Source organism: Salmo salar, chromosome 10, assembly GCF_965601325.2.
Source record: "Salmo salar chromosome 10, fSalSal1, whole genome shotgun sequence".
Taxonomy (NCBI): domain Eukaryota; kingdom Metazoa; phylum Chordata; class Actinopteri; order Salmoniformes; family Salmonidae; genus Salmo; species Salmo salar.
This window is the reverse complement of record NC_138300.1, coordinates 65,177,281-65,201,927: the sequence shown is the minus strand read 5'-3', so window position 1 is coordinate 65,201,927 and position 24,647 is coordinate 65,177,281. Positions and strand designations below refer to the sequence as shown.

The 24,647-nt window shown below is 41.6% G+C and overlaps 1 protein-coding gene across 1 annotated transcript in view; it reads right to left on the bottom strand.

Moving 5' to 3' along the window:
- Positions 1-24,647, bottom strand: part of syt12 (synaptotagmin XII) — a 42,074-nt gene that overhangs the window by 1,897 nt on the left and 15,530 nt on the right. The window contains exons 4-6 of the mRNA XM_014123832.3: positions 10,267-10,677; positions 2,581-2,796; positions 1,088-1,208 (exon numbers count right to left, since the gene is read on the bottom strand). Coding sequence (XP_013979307.1) covers positions 1,088-1,208; positions 2,581-2,796; positions 10,267-10,677 — 748 coding nt within the window. The remainder of the gene's footprint in view (positions 1-1,087; positions 1,209-2,580; positions 2,797-10,266; positions 10,678-24,647) is intronic.

The window sequence follows — 24,647 nt, the reverse complement described above, 5'->3', positions numbered from 1 at the left end:
CCAGGGCCAACCGCACCAGCATATGGTCTCACAAGGGGTCTGAGGATCTCATCTCGGTACCTAATGGCAGTCAGGCTACCTCTGGCGAGCACATGGAGGGCTGTGCAGCCCCCCAAAGAAATGCCACCCCACACCATGACCGACCCACCACCAAATCGGTCATGCTGGAGGATGTTGCAGGCAGCAGAACGTTCTCCACGGCGTCTCCAGACTCTGTCACGTCTGTCACGTGCTCAGTGTGAACCTGCTTTCATTTGTGAAGAGCACAGGGCGCCAGTGGCGAATTTGCCAATCTTGGTGTTCTCTGGTAAATGCCAAACGTCCTGCACGGTGTTGGGCTGTAAGCACAACCCCTACCTGTGGATGTCGGGCCCTCATACCACCCTCATGGAGTCTGTTTCTGACCGTTTGAGCAGACACATGCACATTTGTGGCCTGCTGGAGGTCATTTTGCAGGGCTCTGGCAGTGCTTCTCCTGCTCCTCCTTGCACAAAGGCGGAGGTAGCGATCCTGCTGCTGGGTTGTTGCCCTCCTACGGCCTCCTCCACGTCTCCTGATGTACTGGCCTGTCTCCTGGTAGCGCCTCCATGCTCTGGACACTACGCTGACAGACACAGCAAACCTTCTTGCCACAGCTCGCATTGATGTGCCATCCTGGATGAGCTGCACTACCTGAGCCACTTGTGTGGGTTGTAGACTCCGTCTCATTCTACCACTAGAGTGAAAGCACCACCAGCATTCAAAAGTGACCAAAACATCAGCCAGGAAGCATAGGAACTGAGAAGTGGTCTGTGGTCCCCACCTGCAGAACCACTCCTTTATTGGGGGTGTCTTGCTAATTGCCTATAATTTCCACCTGTTGTCTATTCCATTTGCACAACAGCATGTGAAATTTATTGTCAATCAGTGTTGCTTCCTAAGTGGACAGTTTGATTTCACAGAAGTGTGATTGACTTGGAGGTACATTGTGTTGTTTAAGTGTTCTTTATTTTTTTGAGCAGTGTATATAGTATTAATGTGAATAGGTGCTCACAGAGGATGCAATATCGAGACAAACATAAGAGCTAAAGCTGTTAATTAGTGTCACCTGCTGTGGTTTTGTCATTGGTCCACACAAGGTTCTTTGCTTTGGCCACCACCACTGTAAGGCGCTCAGCGGTGGGCAAGTAGCTGAGAGACAGCAGAATCTCCCCAACTGCATCCACGGCCTAAAGACAACACAAGCCAAAAGAGGCCATTGTTCCACACTGCACAGATACAACAGTCACTGACGATTCTATAAAAATGAAACTGTTTACATGATTTGTCCTCAGAAAGCCGCCTATCTCCATGTGTCATGTTCCGCTTCACACCTTTAAAACGTATATTTGATGCTTTATTACCCTTACAAAAATCACATGAAAAAAAAAACACGTGGTTTTCGGACATGTGTGATCAAATCATGTTAACATTTTCAAATGAGAAAATAATTATTCACATTAGAAATTCTCACGAGTCAGACGTGGTTTTCAAAGTCCTGTGAAGTTTCACATGTACATTTGTCATGTGTTTTTCCTTCGTGAAAAATAATTTCCCCATGTGACATTTGGTTTTCATGTTAACTTTTCACCACTTCCTGCTACATCTGGTCTCCCATCCAGGGACTGAGTAGGACCAACCCTGCTTAGCTTCAGAGGCAAACCAGCAGTGGGATGCAGGGTGCCATGTTGCTGGAATGAAGTTGCCAACATTTTCAGCGAAATCAAAGGCCAGGGTAACACAAACAAAGATAGAGAGAATTGAAGTGAAGAGGGGAGGTGTTTTATTTAATTGCATTATAATTTATTTATTTTTTACCGAAAACAATTTTTTTGTATCCAGTTACAATTAATTTGCTCTCGCATTTCAAAATGATTTCCTTGCAATATTTTGTTTTGCTATCAATACTTTTAGGTTTATGTTTTTCTTTCAATATCATCATTTTTGTTTGCAATACTAATAATTTTCTTCTTGACGTCAGAAATTTAGCTTGATATTAATGGCACAAAAGTAACTCACTAGAGGACTGCAACATATAATAATACTATTACTCTATTAAAAGGTGTTTAAAGCGGCAATCCTTAACTGAAACATTAGCAAAGTGTACTCCCCGCCCCAGTTTCAGTAAACAGCTGAGGGATGGGGCTGGAGAAATGCAACCACTCAAATCCATACACTCCATATAAGGATGCAAGGCCTGACCACCCATGATATCATAATTATAATTAAACCATGTTTTTAGGCTATACAGTGAGACCATGTTTTCACCTCACAGGTGAAAAGGTGGTGTTAACATGATAACTCTAAATGTAATACATGTATAAATATGGTTTCACATGTGAAATTTAAGCTCAACATGTGAAAACTGCCATTTCACATGTGAAACTGCAAAATGGACACGTGTTTTGTTGTTGTAAGGGTAGACAGATGAGAGATAATGGGAGAGACAGGAGGAGAAGGTCAAATGGGCAGTGGGCCAGATTCCAACCCACGCCGACACTGAGACATGTGTGCTGTAGGCGGCAGGCAATACTACAATCAACCCAATGGTGCTGATTTTACCTTGTTAACATCTTGCAGGTAGAGCCAGGCATTGAAGGGTCTGATAGAAAGGTCCAGGTCAGACAGCTTGAGCTCTGCTAGGCCGGCGCTGATGTTCCTCTCCTCCGCGTCGATGCCGAATGCAGCGAAACGCAGGCTGTTCTCCTCCAGACAAGATGGATCCAGGGCTACGGAGAAACGCTCGTCGAACACGACTGTGAAAGCATTCCTCTGGACCTGCATCACAATCCAAACATTTTAGTGAGCTAGTTATAGACCTGGATTATTTCAAACAACACAACAAAACATAGGACTAAACAGGTCTGCCGGTTAGTTTATAAACATTATTACTAACAGTAAAATACTTACAGGCCCTTCCCACCAACGCAGAGACAAAAATATTAACACGAGGAATAAATTCAAAATGAATAACGATAACTTGCCTATATATACGGGGTACCAGTACCGAGTCAATGTGCTGGGGTACGAGGTAATTGAGATACATACTGTATGTACATATAGTTAGGGGTAAAGTGACTAGGCAATAGGATAGATAATAGACAGCAGCGTATGTGATGAGTCAAAAGAGTTAGCGCAAAAAGGGTCTATGCAGATAGTCTGGGTAACTATTTGGTTAACCATTTTGTAGTCTTATGGTTTGGGGGTAGAAGCTGTTAAGGGTCCTGTTGGTTCCAGACTTGGTGCATCTTTCAGGTCCTGGATGGCAGGGAACTTGGCCCCGGTGATGTGGACACCGAGGAACTTGAAACATCTGACCTGCTCCACTCAAGCCTCGATGTGGATAGGGGCATGCTCGGCCCTCCGTTTCCTGTAGTCCACGATCAGCTCCTTTGTCTTGCTGACGTTGAGGGCGAGGTTGTGTTCCTGGCACCACACTGCCAGGTCACTGACCTCCTCACTATAGGCGGTCTTATCGGTGATCAGGCCTACCACTGTTATGACGTCAGCAAACTTAATGATGGTGTTGGAGTCGTGCACAGCCACGCATTTGTGGGTGAACAGAGAGTGTAGAAGGGGACTAAGCACGCACACCTGAGGGGCCCCCGTGCTGAGGGTCAGCGTGGCAGATGTGTTGTTACCTACCCTCACCACCCGTCAGGAAGTCCAGGATCCAGTTGCAGAGGGAGGTGTTTAGTCCCAGGGTCCTGACCTTAATGATGAGCTTGGAAGGCATTATGGTGTTTAATGCAGAGCTGTAGTCAATGAACAGAATTCTCACATAATTGTTCCTCTTGTCCAGGCAATCCAATAGAGATTGCGTAATGTGTGGATCTGTTGGGGCGGTATGCGAATTGGAGTGGGTCCAGGGTTTCTGGAATGATGGTGTTCATGTGTGCCATGACCAGCCTTTCAAAGTATTTCATGGCTACAGATATGAGTGCTACGGGCGATAGTCATTTAGACAGGTTACCTTAACCTGTTTAAAGGTCTTACTCACATCGGCTATTGGGAGCGAGATCACACAGTCGTCCAGAACTGCTGTTGCTCTCATGCATGATTCAGTGTTGCTTGCCTTGAAGCAAGCGTAGAAGGCATTTAGCTCGTTTGATGGGCAGCTCATGGCTGGGTTTCCCTTTGTAATCAGTGAGTTTATAAACCCTGCCACATCCGACGAGAATCAGAGCCATCAAAAGAGCCTGTTTGATGGCTCACCTGAGGACGTAGCGGGATAAAATTTAGTAAATGCATGTGGTCCGTTGTTCATGATTTAAATGACTGGCGATGATAGATACATTAACAAATTATAAAGATTTTACTAATAGTTATAATGGTTCACATAAGTTTAACTTGAAATCAACTGCTCCTAACAAAGTAATATTCAAGTGCATCGCACAAAAGACCAAAGGGAACTTGGTATTCAATATATACATTGCATCATACAGTATATGCCTAGTTAAAGGTAGACTCAGAAACATGACATCTTTGTACACAGCAGGGCAAATTCCTGCTTACAGAAATCAACAACAAAATGCAAATTAGCCAGGGCTGCTATCATAACCTGCATCTTAACACAATAGTCTTCCTGGTAAATTGTCATACAAACTGTGTTGAATTTCTTCATGAAAGCCCATAGTGGATTTATAAAACCTGCATAATATTCCGTAATAGTAATCTTGGAGTCTGCCCTATATCAAACACCAGAATGACATTACAACCCTACTTCTAATACCTGCAGAATCTGAAACACCACTTCACTGTAAATAAGCATGGCTGGATGTAAATTACATCGAAAACAATGAACACATTCTCCTTGGCCTGTAATGTGTTAATATAATATTTCCTACATGGAGCATTCCCCGCATCTCTAATATGTGACAGTCTGAACATTTATAATTATGGCGATTACCACCACTAAACAGTGTGACTGAGGGAAAAAGGAACAGTCGCAGAGCTAGAGAGAGAAGCCAGGCTTAACAGCTTGCTCCCCTGTGGATTGTGCCGAGTGGAGCAGTGGATCCAGCTGATGTCAGCATTTCCCCCTGGTCTCCAACATTCCTCGATGCAGCCGCACTAGTGGCTATCATTGTGGCCAGTGTGAATGCATTAACACAGTGATTTGCTCTGATCCTGAGTATCTTGCAGTAGAGGGTGACAAGCCTGGAGACTTTGGTGGATACTGTACATTGTGGTGCAGTGTGGTTGCAATTATCATGTTTGTGGATGTAGCCTACTGTTATGACGAATTGAAACTAACCCTTTATTCCATCTCAAACCTACTTTAAGAAGCCCCAGGAGACTTGGTGCTGAAAATCAAATGCACTTTCCCATCAGACAAGAATAGGATTAGCCCATCGAGCTGAAGGCTCAAAACTCTAACCCAAGGGACTCATTGCTCTCTCACTCTGACTCCAAACTTGGGTGATGTTATCAACACTTCTCAGCTAACAAGAAAAGTTACCAAAACCAGGGGAGAACGACTGCCGCCTCTCATTGAAGCCACGAAAGTTGAAGGCCAACTGCTGTACTGCAGCCATTGTTAGTGGAAAACAGGATCCCCCATATCTTCAAAGACAATTTTCGGGTCAATAAAAAAAATTAGGACAATCATTGTACCAACAATTGCTTCTAATGCACCTGATGTATGTCCTTGAACCGATTATTTTAAAATCACACACTGAAGAAGTTAAGGATAATTTAGTTGCTAATGGAAGCCTGCAATACCACGGTTGGCCTTCAACTGGAGTTACTCAATGATAGGGGCAGCACTGAGCTAGCCTGCAACATCACTTCCTGGAGTAGCTCAAACTGCACATGTTATGTCTCCATGAGACGCCATCATAACCGACTTCATTTGGCTTCAATGTGCTATTGACACTTCACATAGGAATGAATGGTATCAAAAATATGCACAAGGGCATCACGCAACAGACGTCATCATAGCCAGCAACAGAGCAGTGTAATGTCTACACTCGGTTTGTTGTTTTTATTAAATAGTTTTCATTAAATCATAGCTAAAGTTTGTATTGCTACGGATTCCGCGATGCAGTCAGCTTTGACGGCTGGGACCGCAAGTTTGTGTCCCGGATTCCTGTTAAGTATTAGTTAGCTGCTAGCTATCATTAAAACGGAGCAGGCTAACACTAGCAGTGCTAGCCCACAGATGTTTTTATCCACAGCTGGGCACAAATGCTTCAGGTGTGAGATGATTTCCACACAATCACAAGATGAAGATAAGGTGCAACTGGGAAATAGATATGAATTTGTCTGCCCTAAATGTACCGCCATCAAGCACTTTAGGGAAGAGATCCTCTGGCTGTCAGCTCGGCTGCGAGAAAAGGATAACCTGCTTTCTAAGTACACCGACCTTGCTGTAACCCACTCAAACCCAATCTCAGTTTTAAATGCCTCCTATAGCAAAGCTGTTGATGAGTCAAGCGGCGTTGATCTGTCCCAATCCAACAGACAGATGCTAAGCTCAACTCCGCGGCCCCATGGGAGACTGGACACTCACAAGGCGTTGACCTGTCCCAATCCAATGGACAGATGTTCAGCTCAACTCCGCGGCCCATGGGAGACTGGACACTCACAAGGCGTATGAGATCGGGAAGGCAGTCTGGCCACCCTTCATCTATCCGAGAAGATCTGATCCAGCTATCAAACAGCTTTGAGACGGACCTAACAGCCCCGGGAGTCAGCACGGATCCTGGGTGTATACCAACAGCCAGCGGCCAGTGTCTCGTTTTGTGACAACTTTGATTTGCCGTGGGAGCAACCAGCACTTTTTAAAAGAGGCAGTATTCATCCTAACCGAAGGGGTTCCAGGATTATTATTTTAGAGTGACGGACAGGGTCTGGTAGTGCTCCAGTTCTCCCTGTCAGAATAAGCAACAGAGGACTTGTAAAGCATATGAACTCCTGTAGAAATGGCACTATGGTTATTGTGAGTAACCTCATTTATTTTCCTTTAACTCCACCTTCTAGTGAGTTTACAGTATACAAACTGTCATCTCCTACCATTCTGATAGATTGGAGACTGTCAGAAAACGTGGTTGTAACGTTAATAATTTGGTTGTTATTCCATTGGTTACCTCGAGGCACATGTGCCATATTCAATGACTGTGGGCTTTTAAATGTTAGAGCAATCACAAGTAAAAACCTTTCCAGTGAATGACCTCAGTACTGAGCTCAAAGTTGATTGCATGTTTCTCACTGAAAAATGGCTGTCATCAGACTAATGTTGCCCTTATTGAAGCCTCCCCGTACTACAACTTTCCATACTCTATCAGAAAAGGGAAAATGCGTGGGGGGACAGCCTCTATTTTCACTAATGCTCTCAGCTGTAAGGACATTTCATTTTGTGACTTTGGGTCTTTTGAGCATCATGCTATACTGTTTAAATATCAGCCACCAGTGCTGGCCATAACCCTGTATAGGCCACCAAAGCACTGCCCCATTTCTTTACTGATTTATCTGAACTGTTAACTATTGTCCTTGAGAACTATGATAAAAATCATTGTGTTGGGAGATTTGAATATTCATGTTGACAAAGAGGCTGACTCCAAGGCCATTGAATTTATGAATCTGGACTTTATTCAACACATTACTGGGCCCACCCATAACCTTGGCCATTCTCTGGACCTGGTTATTACAAAGGGGCTTTCTATTGACATTTCCTCTATTGTTGACGTTGCTTTATCTGATCACCACTGTGTATTTTTTACAACCTTGTTGCCCACAGCACAGGGTAATACTGAACGCATTATTAAGAAACGCTATCTTACCTTTGACATTGCTACATCATTTATTGAGTGTATGAACAACACTCCACCACCTATACTCGTCTTGTGATGATTTAGTTGATAACTTTAATAGTAAATTAAGGGTAACCATTGATGCCATAGCTCCAGTAAAGTTGAAAAAGGCCACATCCAAACAGAGAGCCCCCTTGGATGAGTGAGGAAACTAATCATTTAAAGAGAAATTACAGAAAGGCAGAGCAGAAGTGGAGACAGTCAAAGTTGAATGTCCATTATGATATCTGAGAGAGCAACTTGGCTTATAAAACAAAGCAATTAAAAATGCCAGACGGGTTCAGTTTTCTAACTTGATCACTATTAATCAGAATAATTTGAGTGCTCTTCTCAATCATTAATGGTCTAATAAATCCAACCCCGCAAACCTATGTGAACTTTCCTCCACGTCTAAATGTGATGAGTTTGCATCATATTTCAGAGATAAGATAATCAACATTAGGCTGGTTATCAGTCAAGCAAGACCTGATGATTAGTTTGATGATATGTGCCCTAGCCTGTCATGCAAAGCCACTGTGGATTTATTTTCCCTGGTTGACACAGACATGGTCAGGAAAGTGATATCACAACTTAAGCCTTCTAGATCCTATCCCCACCAACTTCTTCAAAACAGTTTTTAATTGCATATCTGAAGTGCAAGCTGTTGTTAAAAACTGCTATGGTGAAACCCCTTCTGAAGAAAAGTCTATTAGATTATTCAACTCTTAGCAATTTTTGGCCAACATCCAACCTTCTTTCTTAAGCTACATTTTGGAGAAATTGGTTTTCAAACAGATAAACTACTTTTTAAGTGCCAACTGTAATTAAAAAAAAAAAAATCCAATCTGTTTTCTGTACCCACCACAGCACAAAGACAGTGTTAGTTAAAGTGGTAAATGATTTTAGAGACAACACAGATGCCAAACAGCTCTTTGTCCTTAGATTGAAGTGCTGCATTCGACACGGTTGAACATGATGTCCTTCTGGAGAGACTGGAGAGGTGGGTTGGACTCTCCGGTCCAGTTCTGGCCTCCCCAGTACTGTTCAGTTTCTATATGTTACCCCTTGGCAGCGTTATCAGAAAGCACAGCATTGATTTTCACTACTACGCAGACAATACACAACTTTATATTTCTGTGTCACCAGAGGATTTTAGCTCCACGGATTCATTATTAGACTGTAGTAGTGGGCAGCAGGTAGCCTATTGGATAAGCCTAGTGGTTATGAGCTTTGGGCCAGTAACCAAAAGGTCACTGGTTCAAATCCCTGATCTGACTAGGTGGGGGGAAAAATCTGATGTGCCCTTGAGCAAGGCACTTAACCCTAATTGCACCTGTAAATCTCTCTGGATAATAGCGTCTGCTAAATTCCTAAAATGTCAAATGTAAACGTATTAGTGATTTAAATACTGTGATGGCTCACAACTTCCTTCAGCTAAATCAAGACAAGACCGAGGTACTTATTGTTGGAGCCAAAGCAGAGAGAATCTATCCGCACATTTTAATTCACGGGCTGTAAAGATAAAACACTAGGTAAAAAAAAAAAAAAAACCTAGGTGTCATTTTAGATTCTGAACTAAATTTAGAGTCACACAATAGGAATGTGACCAAAATAGCTTTTTACCACCTGAGGAACATTGCCAAGGTGCGGACCATTTCTCTCTAAGTCTGACACAGAGAGACTCATCCATGCTTGACTACTGTAATGTTCTCCTGTCTGGTCTACCCAAGAAATCCATTGGTCAACTGCAAAACATACAAAATGCTGCAGCACGGGTACTGACCAAGACCTGATGGAGAGCACACACATTACACTGGTTTTAAGGTCTCTGCACTGGCTGCCTGTGAGTTTTAGAATACATTTTAAGATGCTTCTATTGGTTTATAAATCAAACCACGATTGTGCACTCCAATACATGTCAGCCATGCTATTTATTTATGTACCCAGTAGGTCCCTCAGGTCCTCTGGCACTGGCCTTTTAACTATCCCAAAGTCTAGGACCAAGAGGCATGAAGAGGCAGCCTTTAGTTATTATGTCCCCAGCCTCTGGAATAGCCTGCCAGAGAACCTGAGGGGGCTGAAACTGTGGACATATTTAAAAGAGATCTTGCTTTGCTTAGGGTGCTTTTTATCTTATGTTTGTTGTGTAGTAAATATTTCATATTTTATTTATTGTTTTTTATTATTTTTTTTCCTCTAAAGCACATTGCATTCCATGCATGAAATGTGCTGTATAAATAAAGCTTAACTAGATATGATGTGATCGATGGCTTTGTCCATTCAAAACAGAGAGAACTTTTTGTCGGGTTTCTGAGAACATTTTCTACAAGAATGATCCCAGAACATCATTAGTGTTGCATCTTCAGTGAAATATGATATCACAGAACCATTCTGCAAAGCCAAAATAAAATACGATAATATCAATCTAAAAGACTTACCACACACACACACTCACCCTGGTGACGCCCACGTTGAGTTCTTCAGGAACCAAGGTGACCCGGATAAAGCAGCCGGGGAAGTCCCCTTCCTCCTTCTCCAGCAGGTCCTTGCCCTGGTGCAGGGCGATGTGGAGCACCCCAGGCCCAGGCCCTGGTCGGGCCTCGTACTCCAGGGTCACCTCCAGCTGCCCCACTGTGTAGTCGTGCCCAAAATTGTTGCCGATGGAGGAGATAGAGCTGAGAGAGTCGGTGGACATGGAGCGGTTGAAGGGCACCACCCCACCGGCAGGGTCCATCAGGTCCCGGCTCATCAGCTCCAGGTGGCCCAGGTCCCGCAGCCCATCCGGGGTATCCACCAGCTGCAGGCTGGGCTTACGACTCAGGTTGGTGGAGGCGGAGGCCCGTCTGTGGTTGTTGGCGACCACTCTCTGAGGATACAAACAATGCAAAATTACACATCAACTCTTGCGTCAAGGTCTAAGAAATTCAGTAATATTTTATTAGGTAACACTTTATATGAAGGGGGCATACATAAAGTTATGAAACCAGTATTATTGCAGTATTATTCATAACAACCTTAGTAACACATTTATCCACAGGAATTTCAAAATTAAAGGCCTATTGTAAAATGGACATTTTTATTTTTTACTTCTATGGTATATTGTCGATCAAACAATTTAATGTGCATCCTGCCACCTACTCTGCGGGACGGAAATAGGATTCCCCCAAAAACTCAACTTTTCTGTTAAATAAATAAATAAATAAATAAAACAGATCTGATCCCTACACAGGCTCAAGGGAACCTGAGAGGGTGGGTCTTCCGGTGCTTGCAAGTCTTCAGATGTAAAATCCTTGAGTCCCCAAAAAAAATCCATATTTTTAACACACAGGGTATCTTTTGTCTGGCAGCAAACATTTACTACAGGCTGTGGTGTATCCACCACCATATATATTCACTAGTATCACTTGCTTTGTCAATTATTTTAATCGCCTCCGCATAGGACATTTGATTTACCACTAACTTTTGCCACCTCAATTTCCTTCACCCTTACAGAGTACTCCAGAAACTCGGGATCATGAGCCCCACCACAATTGCAACACTGTCGTCTTTCTACCCACAGTTCTTCAATATACTCTGTCCGTCTGCACACACTTGAAACATGGACAAATCCATTACAATTCTTACACTGCAGTGGTTTGGGGACGAAAGCTCTTACAGCATATCTTACATAACCAAGTTTCACATGCGTTGGTATTTGCTCTTTATCAAAAAACAACAGGACCGACAGACTTTCTTATTTTTCTCCATTCACCCAGAGGGTCAGACGCCAGGCACCACTATACCAAGAATTCTCTTCACGTATTCAACCTGAACATCAGTTGTCACCCCTGAGATGACTCCTTTGACGGGTGCTCTACTCCGAAGTTAGAAACACAAAACGTATGTTGTCCGGATTCTTTTAAGCCGTGTGGCAAACAATAATGCAGGCACTAGGGATGGGGGTGTGAGCATGCGGCCTCGGCAGATGAGATGTAGTCGTTGTTTGTGTGCGTCTGTAAAGTGTTGTACGTGTGTATATGTTTGCATCTGGTGTGGGAAATAAAAATAAAACTATTTCAAAAAAATATGGGTACCCAGACTACCACAGCATGGAAAATGTCACAGGTCCCTACTGCGACAATGGCACAGTAATGGCAGAACGTCATCTAGCGACAAATCAAGGAGCCAATAGCGATGGCGGAAGTCGATGCAAATTTGGTGAAGACGAATGGACAACAGTAGTATTGAAAGCTGGAACGAAAATGTTCTATAATTGGAGTACGTGTGTAAAGGATAATGAATCGCTTCTTGTTGGGATACGTTTGTTGAGTAAGGATGCATATGTGGGAAAACCGTTTGAGGCGTCAAATGGTATGCACCCAGTATGCACTGGGAAAAGTGGAGTCTGTCAGTGACCAAGAGTGGTCTTATTTTGATTAATTGTATTTCTGAAGAACAGAGGAAGATTGCAGTGGGCCTCAAAAGATTGCACACATTTGTTTTTCCTCGGTCGCCCGTTTCCATTTCAATAACAAATCATTCGATTTTTCCATTGTGTTAATGATGGCGGATTGAGTGATATTCAGGGTTTTTAGTCTACGTTTTTTTCCCAAGATAATAGATGAGAAGAGAATCGTCCAGCCCATTGGGTGTCCCACTACACCCCCATATACCATGTCTTGAAATATACAGACAGATGGATTAAAAGTACATTTACATTGTAATACTTCTGACAGCTAACTTTCTAGCTCCGCCAATAATATTTTTACTTTATAGCATTCCCGGAAAGCATGGATTATTGAGTCATTGTTAGTTTTACACTTAAAGGGAATTTCATCATGGCTTTGCCATGGCAGAGAGTCATTACTATATTAACAATATTACGTTATCATAAACATCATAATTCTTCAAACCACAAACTAGAACATTTAAATTTCACTGGAAGAATCGGGAAGTTTTGACTCACTGTGTATTGGTCTGCTCATAGTGAACCACAAAGTCTGGCATTCATAGCATATGCTGATACCGCCCGCTAGGTAGAGGGGGCGTGCCCACAAACTTGAATAATGGCATTGTTTACTTTGAACGACCAACACACAGTAATCTCAGAACTTCTCTAGGCAACATTTTTTTTTACTGTTTGTCATCATGCCCATGTGGTGTTCTGTTGCTGGCTAAGCCAATTACAAACACGTGCGAAGATGAGTTATCCTTCACAAATCTACCTACCAGAAATTCACCCCGATTCTGCCTGTGGCTTGCGGCTATTAAGAATGATGAGGTGAGCAAAGATTGTCAGAGGGATTTTCAGGCTGAACTGATGGGGAATACATTTCGATGACAGCTGAGAAGTGACGCGATACCAGCAATTGTTTTGCCTTCAGTCCAGTTTCATATGTGTTTTGACCTGTCCACAAAATATAGTTGGTTAAAGTGTTCGTTTTGATATTTCAACCTGCGTGTCCTGATCGCGTCTGGTGTGGATGGACAAAAATCAACATGCGCGCATGGTGTAGTCTGCATGTTACACCAGTTAACGTGCTTTACCCAAAGATTTTTGCCGAAATCTTGTCTATTTCAAGTCTTCTCTCATTGATGGAGACAGGTGGGTGTCCACCCCAAAGTGCTGCATGTCATGTTGACAGAGACCTGTCTCGATCAATGAGTGAGAAGACTTGAAATAGACACGATGGCGGCGCACATATTGTCGGATGACTTTATGACGCTAAAAAACTATTTATTTTAATTACGTAGCATTTTCGAAATTCAAACTGCCCCCTTGCAACTGGAAACATACATTTTATGAGACTCCCGTTTCCCCGAATAGAGGACGAAGGCGACATCGCTAAGGTTGGTTGAAAGTTCTCTGTGCTACACCAAACAGTACATATCCTGTAACTCCCAGTATTGGACACCAAAAATGTTGAGTTAAATAACATTATCTGGTGGAATAAACTGTAGCTAAGAGAACTTGTGATCACAGCAGATGACGGGAAAGGTGGTCATGATAAAATTACCATCCCAAAGAAACATACAGTAAATTCAGGGAATACTTGTAAAGCTGTGGGAGGAGTGTTGTCATGATCAAACTGCCATTCAGCTCCTCATGAGTCATCTGCTTGAAATCCAGATTTATGTCTAATCCTTTGAAAGGGATACAGATCACAGGATGCAGTTCTGCTACAATGACACACGCAGGCAAAGAAATTCTGTATCTAGATTCCACTCCATGAAGAAGCCCAGGCACTACACAGTATTGTCTGTAAGACAAAAAACAAAAAAATATATACTGTTATTGTACAGTTGGAACGACAGTTGAACTGTGCCGGCATGACATCAACATAAGGGTAGACTAGTTGAACATGCATACATGTGCACAGGCACAGAGATGACATTTACAACAATATCTAGCCTAATAGAAAGAAATATGGCATAATCCTCAACCTTTGCACAGTGACCAGACTGTACAAACGAGGACAGACAGACAAGACAGACCTGTAGGTAAATGCTATCAGGCATGTTTAGGCAAATATTTTTTATAGTAAAACCATCTTCAGTTTTAAAGATTTACAACACTAAATTGTAGTATTATTGTTTCTCCTCACTGTTTGGCAGTAAACTTAGCTATCTAACTTCCTGGATATGCAATAGTTGTTATTTGCATCTGTTTGGAATCCTATCTTGCCTAATATTTGGTGAGACTGAAATGCATCCAAGATCATAATCCTAACCAATGTCAACCCTCATCAATGATGTTATATAGCTAGATAGTCAAATGATTTACAGTTGCTGATGTTACACAAGTTAGCAGGTGCCAGGCTTACTAGCTAGCCAACTCCAGTCATGTACTAACAATTGCCGGTAAACCTAACTATAGGTGGCTGATTGTAACATTGTAGCTACCTAGCTAGCTGAATTAGGAAACAGATATATATATATTTTGTAATCCCCTACTGTAACACACTAGCAAGTTAGCCAGCAATACACAATATGGGTTTCAGTAGATAAACTAAAGTTAGCTAGCTATCTACAGTGCATTCGGAAAGTATTCAGACCACTTGACCTTTTCCAAATTTTGTTCCATTACAGCTTTATCCTATAATTTATGAAATTCATTTTTTACTCATCAATCTAAACACAATACCCCATAATGACCAAGCGAAAACAGGTTATTAGATTTTTTTAGCACATTTATTTACATCTGCCAACATTTCTAAAAACCTGTTTTTACCTTGTTATTATGGGGTACACAGTAACACTGTGTAGATTGATGAGGGGGAAAAAACTATTTAATCTATTTTAGAATAAGGCTTTAACGTAACAAAATGTGTAAAAAGTCAAGGGGTCTGAATACTTTCCGAATGCACTATAGGTGGCTTGCAGGAAAACTATCTAGGCACCGTATTTGTCACCTGCCCTCTTGGTGCTGGCATCGACTGTTGCTGAGCTTCTAACGTTAGCTAAATCGAACTCTTTGTTTCAAATCCTCTTCGCTATATTCTGGTTTAAACATGTACAGTTGAAGTTGTAAGTTTACATACACTTAGATTGAAAAACGAGTTTTAATAACTAAAAAGTGTGCGTATGTATGTATGCATGCACATACATACACTTTTTAGAATATACCTTTATTATTCCCTGCAAACCCTACCACCCCTCACCCAATTGGAGTAAACTAATAAACAGTAACACTTACGCTTCTATCTTCAGTTTATACATATTACACACACTATACACCTTTTACAGACGCAATCTATTTTACAATAGTTATATTTTGTTTGTTTATAGTCCTGGCCTTCCTCTATTTATGATGTCCACCCAGTTTGATTTATATTTGAAAACTGTGCTATTTCACAACATTTCTGAACCTATAAACATTTGACAGGCCCTGTATGTTTTACATTTGTTATTTTGTTGTTATTAGTCCCACCCTTCAGCTCCATTCAACCCCTCCCATCTATCTCTTAACACCATCCATTTTGGATTTCTATTTGCCTTATTTTTCAACTGTGCTGTGATGCTTCACAAAAGTACTGAACCTTTCTATACTCATAGCTTCTACTATGAGATAAATTAAAGAAACATTTTTGCTAAAATAATTATATTATTGATTGATTGACTATGGCTTTTCAAATCACCCAGTATTGCTATCTGCAGCTATGTTCTAGGTTAATGTTGCAATTCTTCAGTCATTCCTGGACCTGTGACCAAAAACGAGCTACATATGGACAGTGCTAAAATAAATGATCTAATGACTCTGCGTCCTCACAGCAGAATCTGCAGAGCTGGGAAGATTGTATCCCCCATATATATTACATTCCATTGGTTGCATGAATTTTGCATAATCATTTAAATAGAAAAATGTTATGTTTTGAATCTGCCGTCGTTTTGCTTGTCAATTCATAAACCATGTGCCATAGAATCGGTACATAAAAAAATCTCTTCCCAACTATTTTGCCATTTATATGGCACAGCTGTCAATTTTTTGGTCCTTAAATGAAACTGGTATATATTTTTATTTATCACAATTTTCTTTAACCATGTTTGGTCTTTAATGCAGGACCAACAGACAAGTTCCTTACTTCCCCCCTTCCACTTGCCTCTTCAATTTTTGTGGTAATGCTGCAATTGATTGTAATTTTTGGTAGAGCAGACATTTCCATATGTCTGTTTTTGCTGCATGTGTGACAACTCCACCAGTCCTATTTATGATATCATTTACAAAGATTATACCTTTAAACATTTTATTTTTTATTTGTTTAAACTTTTTTAATCAATTAGTATATTTGAGTTTAACCACAATATTTGTTGTATTATTTGTTCTGTCTTTTCAGGTGGATTAAACTGAAATTGCAACCAACTTTCTAAGGTTTGTTTAAAAAAAAAAAAAAAAAATATATATATATATATATATATATATATATATATTTTGGAGATTAGTTCATTTTCAAATAACCGAAAGTGAGCAGTTGTAATCTGAATAAAGGAAAAAGGCCATTCTTGAACATGGGGTGAGCGATTTTTTCTAATTTACTAGAGAACCATTTCAGATTTAAGTATAACTTTTGTATGACTGATGCCTTTAGTGAGAGGTCTATAATGCTTTAATATTTAATCATTTCTGCCCTCCGAATTCATATCTGTTAAATAAATAGACCCTTTTAATTTTGTCTGGCTTGCCATTCCAAATAAAATGGAATATTTTTTGTTCATTTAATTTAAAAAGCAGGTGTAGGGAAAACCATAAGCAAATAGGTAAACTGTGATATGACTAGAGTTAATCAGGGTGATTTTTCCACAAATAGACATGTATTTTCTTTTCCATGGTAGCAAGATCTTATCTATTTTTGCTAACTTTCTATTAAAATGTGTTGGAGTGAGATCATTTATTTCTTTCTGGATATGTATACCGAGTATGTCCACATCCCCATCAGACCATTTTATTCGTAAACTACACGGTAATGTAAAAGTTGAATTTTGTTGTAATGCAATACATTATCATTTGGTTTTAATCCAGAGAGGTTAGAAAAAGTATCTAGATCCTCTATGATGCTTTGGAGGGATTCTAATTGTGGTACAATGACACATCTGCCAATCTTATCAAATGTATGATTTAGTTCACCTGCTAAATAGTTCCTGTCTGGATTTGATCTTTCTGTAAGCTTGAATTCCATCTAAAAACACCAGATTTGCCCCTGGTGGGATATACAATGAAATCAATGTGTATTTTTCACCATGTAAGGTACAATTCAACATTAGAAAATCACCGTCTTGGTCTATTTGCTGGGATATAAGGGAAAATGGTGTATTCTTATTTATCACGATGCCTACACCTCTGCTATTACTACAGTAGGTGGAAGCATAGGCCTCTCAAACCCAGCTCCTCTTTAAATGTTGTTGGTCTCTACTTGTATAGAATGAAAGTTAATCTCATCTGTTCCATCATTGAAGAACCAAATAAAACATTTTAACAGACATAACATATGAGGGGGGTGGGCATTCCATAGAATAGGAGGATCATAGCATAAATTACATATATAGAGCGTGTGGGCATGTTGGCTGCGCAGACATTTAACAAAAAAACAAAGCAATGTACGTGAGGCGCCATGCCTTTGTAGGGCTTTTAAGCTCCAACTCCTAATGTTTGGATTATGTCATTGTACATACACTGAACAAAAATATAAACACTACATGCAACAATTTCTAAGATTTTACTGAGTTACAGTTCATATAAGGAAATCAGTTAATTTAAATAAATTCATTAGGCCCTAATCTATGGATTTCACATGTCTGGGAATACAAATATGCATCTGTTAGTCATGGATATTTATTAAAAAGGTAGGGGCGTGGATCAGAAAACCAGTCAGTATCTGGTGTGACCACCATTTGCCTCATGCAGCGCGACATCTCCTTCGCATAGAGTTGATCAGGCTGTTGATTGACTGTGGAATGTTGTCTCACTACTCTTCAATGGCTGTGTAAAGTTGCTGGATATTGGCGGGAACTGGAACACGCTATTGTACACATCAATCCAGAGCATCCCAAACATGCTCAATGGGTGACATTGTCTGGTGACTATGCAGGCCATGGAAGAAGTGGGACATTATCAGCTTCCAGGAATTGTGTACAGATCCTTGCGACATGGGGCCATGCATTATCATGCTGAAACATGAGGTGATGCTGGCGGATAAAATGGCACGACAATGGGCGTCATGGTATCTCTGTGCATTCAAATTGCCATCGATAAAATGCAATTGTGTTCCTTGTCCATAGCTCATACCTGCCCATACCATAACCCCACCGCCAGCATGGGGCACTCTGTTCACAATGTTGACATCATCAAACCGCTCGCCCACACAACACCATACACTAGGGTTGCCAACTGTCCTGTATTAGCCGGGATGTCCCTTATATTGGGCTAAATTGGTTTGTCCCATACAGGACCTCCCTTGTCCCGTATATTCATCCAATCACAGTATAGCGTAAACGCGCCAATTCCTGCAAAGTAATTTCTGTTGTTGTTCGGTCGGTTTGGCATATCAAGGAAATATGGATAAACCTGCAAAAAAAGAAAAGACTGTGCCGCTACAACAAACAATGGGAAGCAAAAAAGACGTGGGTTAAGGCTGTCAGTGGTGACTCGACGAAAGCTTTCTGTACTTTATTCCGTCAGGAATTTTCAATTGGCCACAGAGGGGAGAGTGACCAAACTCAGCATGCATCCACAGAAATGCACAAGAAGGCCACGCTAGCTAAGGGTGCCAGCAATATCGGTGCATTCTTCGTGAAAATAACAAAATCGCGGCAAGTGAAGCCTCGTATGTGTACCATACGGTTAAACACAGACTGAGCTACAACAGCACTGACTGTCTTGTTAAGCTCAACGGTGCTTTGTTTCATGACTCAAATGTTGTGAAGAACATGCACTTGGGAAGAACGAAAGCGGAGATGATTACAATGAATGTTTTAGGACCAAATACTGTCTGGAAAAGCATGAACTGGATATTACACACATCACAGCCTATGCAGCAGATAACGCCAATGTCAACTTTGGAAAACACCTCTCCTTTTACCAGTTATTGAGCAGTGCCAACAATCGCATTCTGAAAGCTAATTGCCCAGCACACATAGCTCATAATGCCTGCAAGCACGCCTGCGATCAGCTGTCAGTGGATATTGAGACAATTGTTTTAAAGATCTACAGCCACTTCAGTATCTGCTTCCCGAAGAGAGGAACTGCGTGTATTTTTTGTTGCCTTTGTTGACATTGAATGGAGTGAAATTCTGCGACATGTTTGCACACGATGGCTCTCTTCATCCAGCTGTCGATCGTCTCCTGCAAAGCTGACCAGCTCTTACTTCGTACTTCAGGTCCCTTGGGAGGACTTGTCCTGTGGCACTGAAGACTATTTTTGAGTATGAAGAAAAAAACGGAAGCTTCTGAGATTTATCTGTGCTTTTACCACAACGTGGGGTGTGTTTTTGACCAACTCGTAAAAAAGCTGGAGGAAACAACGCTCTGCATCACAGATGTTTACAAGGAAGTCCAAAATTTCAAAATGAAGATGCTTCAGCGGAAACAGAACAGCTTTTTGGATACCAGACCAAGCAGCTGATGGACAAAATTGTCGGCACAAAGGTCCAAGCAGCAACAGGACTTTGAAGTTCTATGACACTGTCATTACATACATTGGCAAGTGGTTTGATTTCTCACCAGAAAATGTAATGTTGAAACTGAAACCGATCAGCCCCTATGAGGAGCTCTCCTTCACTGGCCTGGAGCAGGTGGGGGTTGCTCTCAAAATGACAGAGACAGTCAGTATGGACCAACTCTATGAAGAGTTTTGTGCTCGCCGGGAGGAAATACAGAAAGCCAGACAGGATACCACAAAATCCACCAGTGAGAAGTGGGTGGCAGTTTTCCAAAACCAAGGGAAAGCCTACTTGATCAACATGTTCAGGATTGTCTCATTTGTCCTCAGTGTGCCAGCCTCAAATGCATTTGTGGAGAGGATTTTCTCTCTGATGACCATTAAATGGTCAGACTCAAGAAAAAGATGCAGCACAGAGGCTCTGTGACAGAGCTGATCAAAAATGAACTTCAAATATCTGTGAACTGTGACTTGTCATGTAAGGACTTCTCTCTGGCTATGCAAAAGGACTGCTTGAATCAGTCAAGAGCAGCAAAAAATATCTATGGAAAAAGTAGACTTGGTGAGTGACTTGCCCCTCTTTTCCATTTTAAATGTAAAAATTTGTTTTTGCTGTGAAAAGGTCCAAATTGTGATTTCTTTGATCATTTATTTTGAAGTTTATTCACATAAGTTTACATAATGATACAGTTTTAGTAAAGCTATAGACTGAATGGAATATAAAAATGTTTTACCTTTCCAATTGATTAAGAATATGATATACACTGTATATTCATTCACACAACACCATACCCACACCACCGTGGCACCGTGCACTAGCACTAGCACGCCACCTTTTGTCCCTTATTTGGTAGTGAGAAAGTTGGCAACCCTAGCACACATGGTCTGCCATCTGCCCCGTACAATTAAAACCGGGATTAATCTGTGAAGAGCACACTTCTCCAGCGTGCCAATGGCCATCGAAGTTGAGTATTTGCCCACTTAAGTTGGTTACGACGCCGAACTACAGTCAGGTCAAGACCCTGATGAGGACGGCGAACATGCAGATGAGCTTCCCTGAGACGGTTTCTGACATGACAGTGTGCAGAAATTCTTCAGTTGTCCAAGCCTACAGCTTCATCAGCTGTCCGTGTGGCTGGTCTAAGATGATCCCGCAGGTGAAGAAGCTGGATGTGAAGGTCTTGGGCTGGCGTGGTTACACGTGGTCTGTGGTTGTGAGGCCGAGTTTGGAGACGGCTTATGGTAGAGAAATTAACATTCAATTGTCTGGCAACAGCTCTGGTGGACAATCCTGAAGTCAGCATGCCAATTGCACGTGAATGTGGTTGATCACCATGGAGACAGAGGGACACACGTTACACTGCGGCCGGCTCTGGGCGGGGGTCTGGTGGAGCCAGATGCATACTGGGATATTGCATGTGCTACCTGCTTGGATGAAAAATTATTTTCATGGATCACTTCAATAAGAGGGAGAGAGCATGAAAACTACGAGGTCAAATCATGACATCAGTGATCTTCAGGTCAGAAAGTCGAGGCTCCGGGGCCTCCCGAGTGGCGCAGCGGTCTAAGGCACTGCATCGCAGTGTTCAATACCAGGATGTGTAACAACCGGCAGTGACCAGGAGTCCCATAGGGCAGCGCACAATTGGCCCAGCGTCGTCCGGGTTAGGGAATGGTTTGACCAAGGGGGCTTTCCTTGGCTCATCGTGCTCTAGTGACTCCTTGTCGTGGGCCGGGTGCTTGCAGGTTGACTTCGGTCATCAGTTGAACGGTGTTTCCTCCGACACATGGGTGCAGCTGGCTTCCGGGTTAAGCGGGCGGGTGTTAAGGAACGCTGTTTGACGGGTCATGTTTCAGAAGACGCATGACTCGACCTTCGTCTCTCCCGAGCCCATTAGGGAGTTGCAGCGATGAGACAAGATCGTACTTGAAATCGGGAGAAAAAGGGGGTACATTTTTTTAATAAAGTCAAGGCTCTAGAAAGAGACCCGAGTTCCCGAGTTGGAATTCCCAGTTGGATGACTGTTCAAAACTATTTTTCCCAGTCAGAGTTTCCAGTTGCCTTAACTGCACTGAAGGAGGAGATTTCCAAGTTCCCATTTGTTTTTAAAGCGGCAATAATCCCAACCCATACTACTAGCAAAACAAACTGATTGTCATAGCTAACCACCATGCATGAATCTGCAGGTAGATAAAGCTAACCAACTAGGGTCCATGTTAGCTAGCTAACTAACATTAGGCTATAACTAGCAATAAATATGGTTTTCTGACATACAAATAATATTATTACACAGATCATAAACGTAACATTAGCTAGTGAGTCCCCTCTGACAGTACGCTTTAACTTGCAATGGAAACGACTCTGACAAAATTATAAACTCATATCTGAAAATGTAGCTAGCTAGACTCTTACCTGCATACATCGATGAACACTTCTCCCTCTCTTTCACAGATGCCATGGTTGCCCTTAGTTTGAAGATGTAATCTGGTGACAGACTTCAGTGTTCTCTTTTCAACTTCCTCTGCATATTTGCAATCAAACGCCATAATTTTCTCCATCTCCTTAGCTATCATATTTTGCTTCCATCGGGCATTCCATTGTAACGGTTGTCGTCGGATTTAGACCAAAACGCAGCAGGGAAATGTGCACTCATCTTCTTTATTATAAACGGACAAGAAGGAGAACCAAAACAAAGAAACCACAACGACTAATCACATGCTGGTAAGGCACAAAGCTATACACAGCATAATCTCCCACAAAGTACTCAAACACATACCTATATATAGGACTCTCAATCAGAGGCAACTAGAAAACACCTGCCTCCAATTGAGAGTCCAACCCCAATTAACAAAACATAGAAATACAAAAGACTAGACAGAACATAGAAATACACTAACATAGAACAGTGCCCAAAAACCCCGGAATACATAGATCAAATACCCTACTAAATAAACCACCACCCCGAACCACATAAAACAAATAACCTCTGCCACGTCCTGACCAAACTACAATAACAAATAACCCCTATTACTGGTCAGGACGTGACATCCATAGATTTCAAAAGTCTGTCAATTTCTTCAGTGACAACACTGTTGGTCGCAGTTTCTTCCCCATCACTGTCATCAAAAGACTCTACAATGTCTGGTTCAATGGAAACTTTTTTTACCATTTTTACCTAAATCAGGAATTTCTGATTCATTTTCAGAGTCAGAGAGAGTCAGCATGGCATGATTTTCCTCCAGTAGGTGGAGAGCAGTAGCAACAGTTCTTTTGCAGTTCTTCATGATATCTTTCTAAAAAATCCACAGTAGAAAGGTTTGTCTACACATACTGAGCCGCTCATGTTATAGACAGAAGCATGCTACATGGCAAACCAATCTGAACTTATCTCTCGGCAAGTCCAGCCCATCCATTATCTCAGCCAATCATGGATAGCGGGAAGGTTCCTCATAATTTAACAATTTTATTCGTATTTACAGATGGCATACACGTTTGTAATTAAGGCACATGAAAGTTTACATGTTCCAGAAGGCATTTCTGCCCCCCCCTAAAAGTGTTATACGTTCAAATGCCTCTCCTGTGAAGTAGTGACATGCAACATATGTTTCCTGAAACAAGTCACATGTGGATTGTAATACATCCAAAAGTGGAAAAGAATTATCAAAAATTCAGTAAACACAGCATGAATATCCACAAGCAGTTTTGGAATATGTATGAAACATTTTTACAAATTATGGTTTAATTTGTGAAATATTTTTACAGATTTACAGTATATATTCACAGACCATAGTTTCATTTGTGAGTTATGTTGAATATACGCATGGATGGAGGTAGACACACTTACAAAATACAGAAAAAGTGTCACTCCATAGAAATGTCGCTAAATGCTATCAAAAGCATAGAAACTCCTGGTGACAAAACTCTCCAAAGGCAGCCTGAAAAGTAGCTGAATTTGGTGCTAGATTCTCTCTCAAAAATAAATGTTCCTTGAGGGGTCTGAAAACTTGCGTGAGGGATGGAAGAAGGACGCTGTCATTGGAACCTATTCAAAAAAGCTGATTTAACAAAGTGGATATTCGTCAAATCCGGCATCGTTTATATGTTCTAACAGGCCCACAAGGAGTTTACTAAAATCCGACATTGATATACTTAGCTGTTTTTGATGAAAAATATTTAGAGGTTTTCCTTTTCGGGTTTCAAAAAAATCTCAGCTATACGCTTACTCCCGTTCATATAAACTAAACTCAGCAAAAAAAGAAAAGTCCTCTCACTGTCAACTGCCTTCATTTTCAGCAAACTTAACGTGTAAATATTTTGTTTGAACATAACAAGATTCAACAACTGAGACATAAACAGAACAAGTTCCACAGACGTGACTAGCAGAAATTGAATAATGTGTCCCTGAAGAAAGGGCGGGTCAAAATCAAAAGTAACAGTCAGTATCTGGTGTGGCCCACCAGCTGCATTAAGTACTGCAGTGCATCTCCTCCTCATGGACTGCACCAGATTTGCCAGTTCTTGCTGTGAGATGTTACCCCACTCCCATGTTACCCCAAGTTCCCGGACATTTCTGGGGGGAAATGGGATTGAGATCCGGGCTCTTAGCAGGCCATGGCAGAACACTGACATTTCTGTCTTGCAGGAAATCATGCACAGAACGAGGAGTATGGCTGGTGGTATTGTCATGCTGGAGTGTCCGGTCAG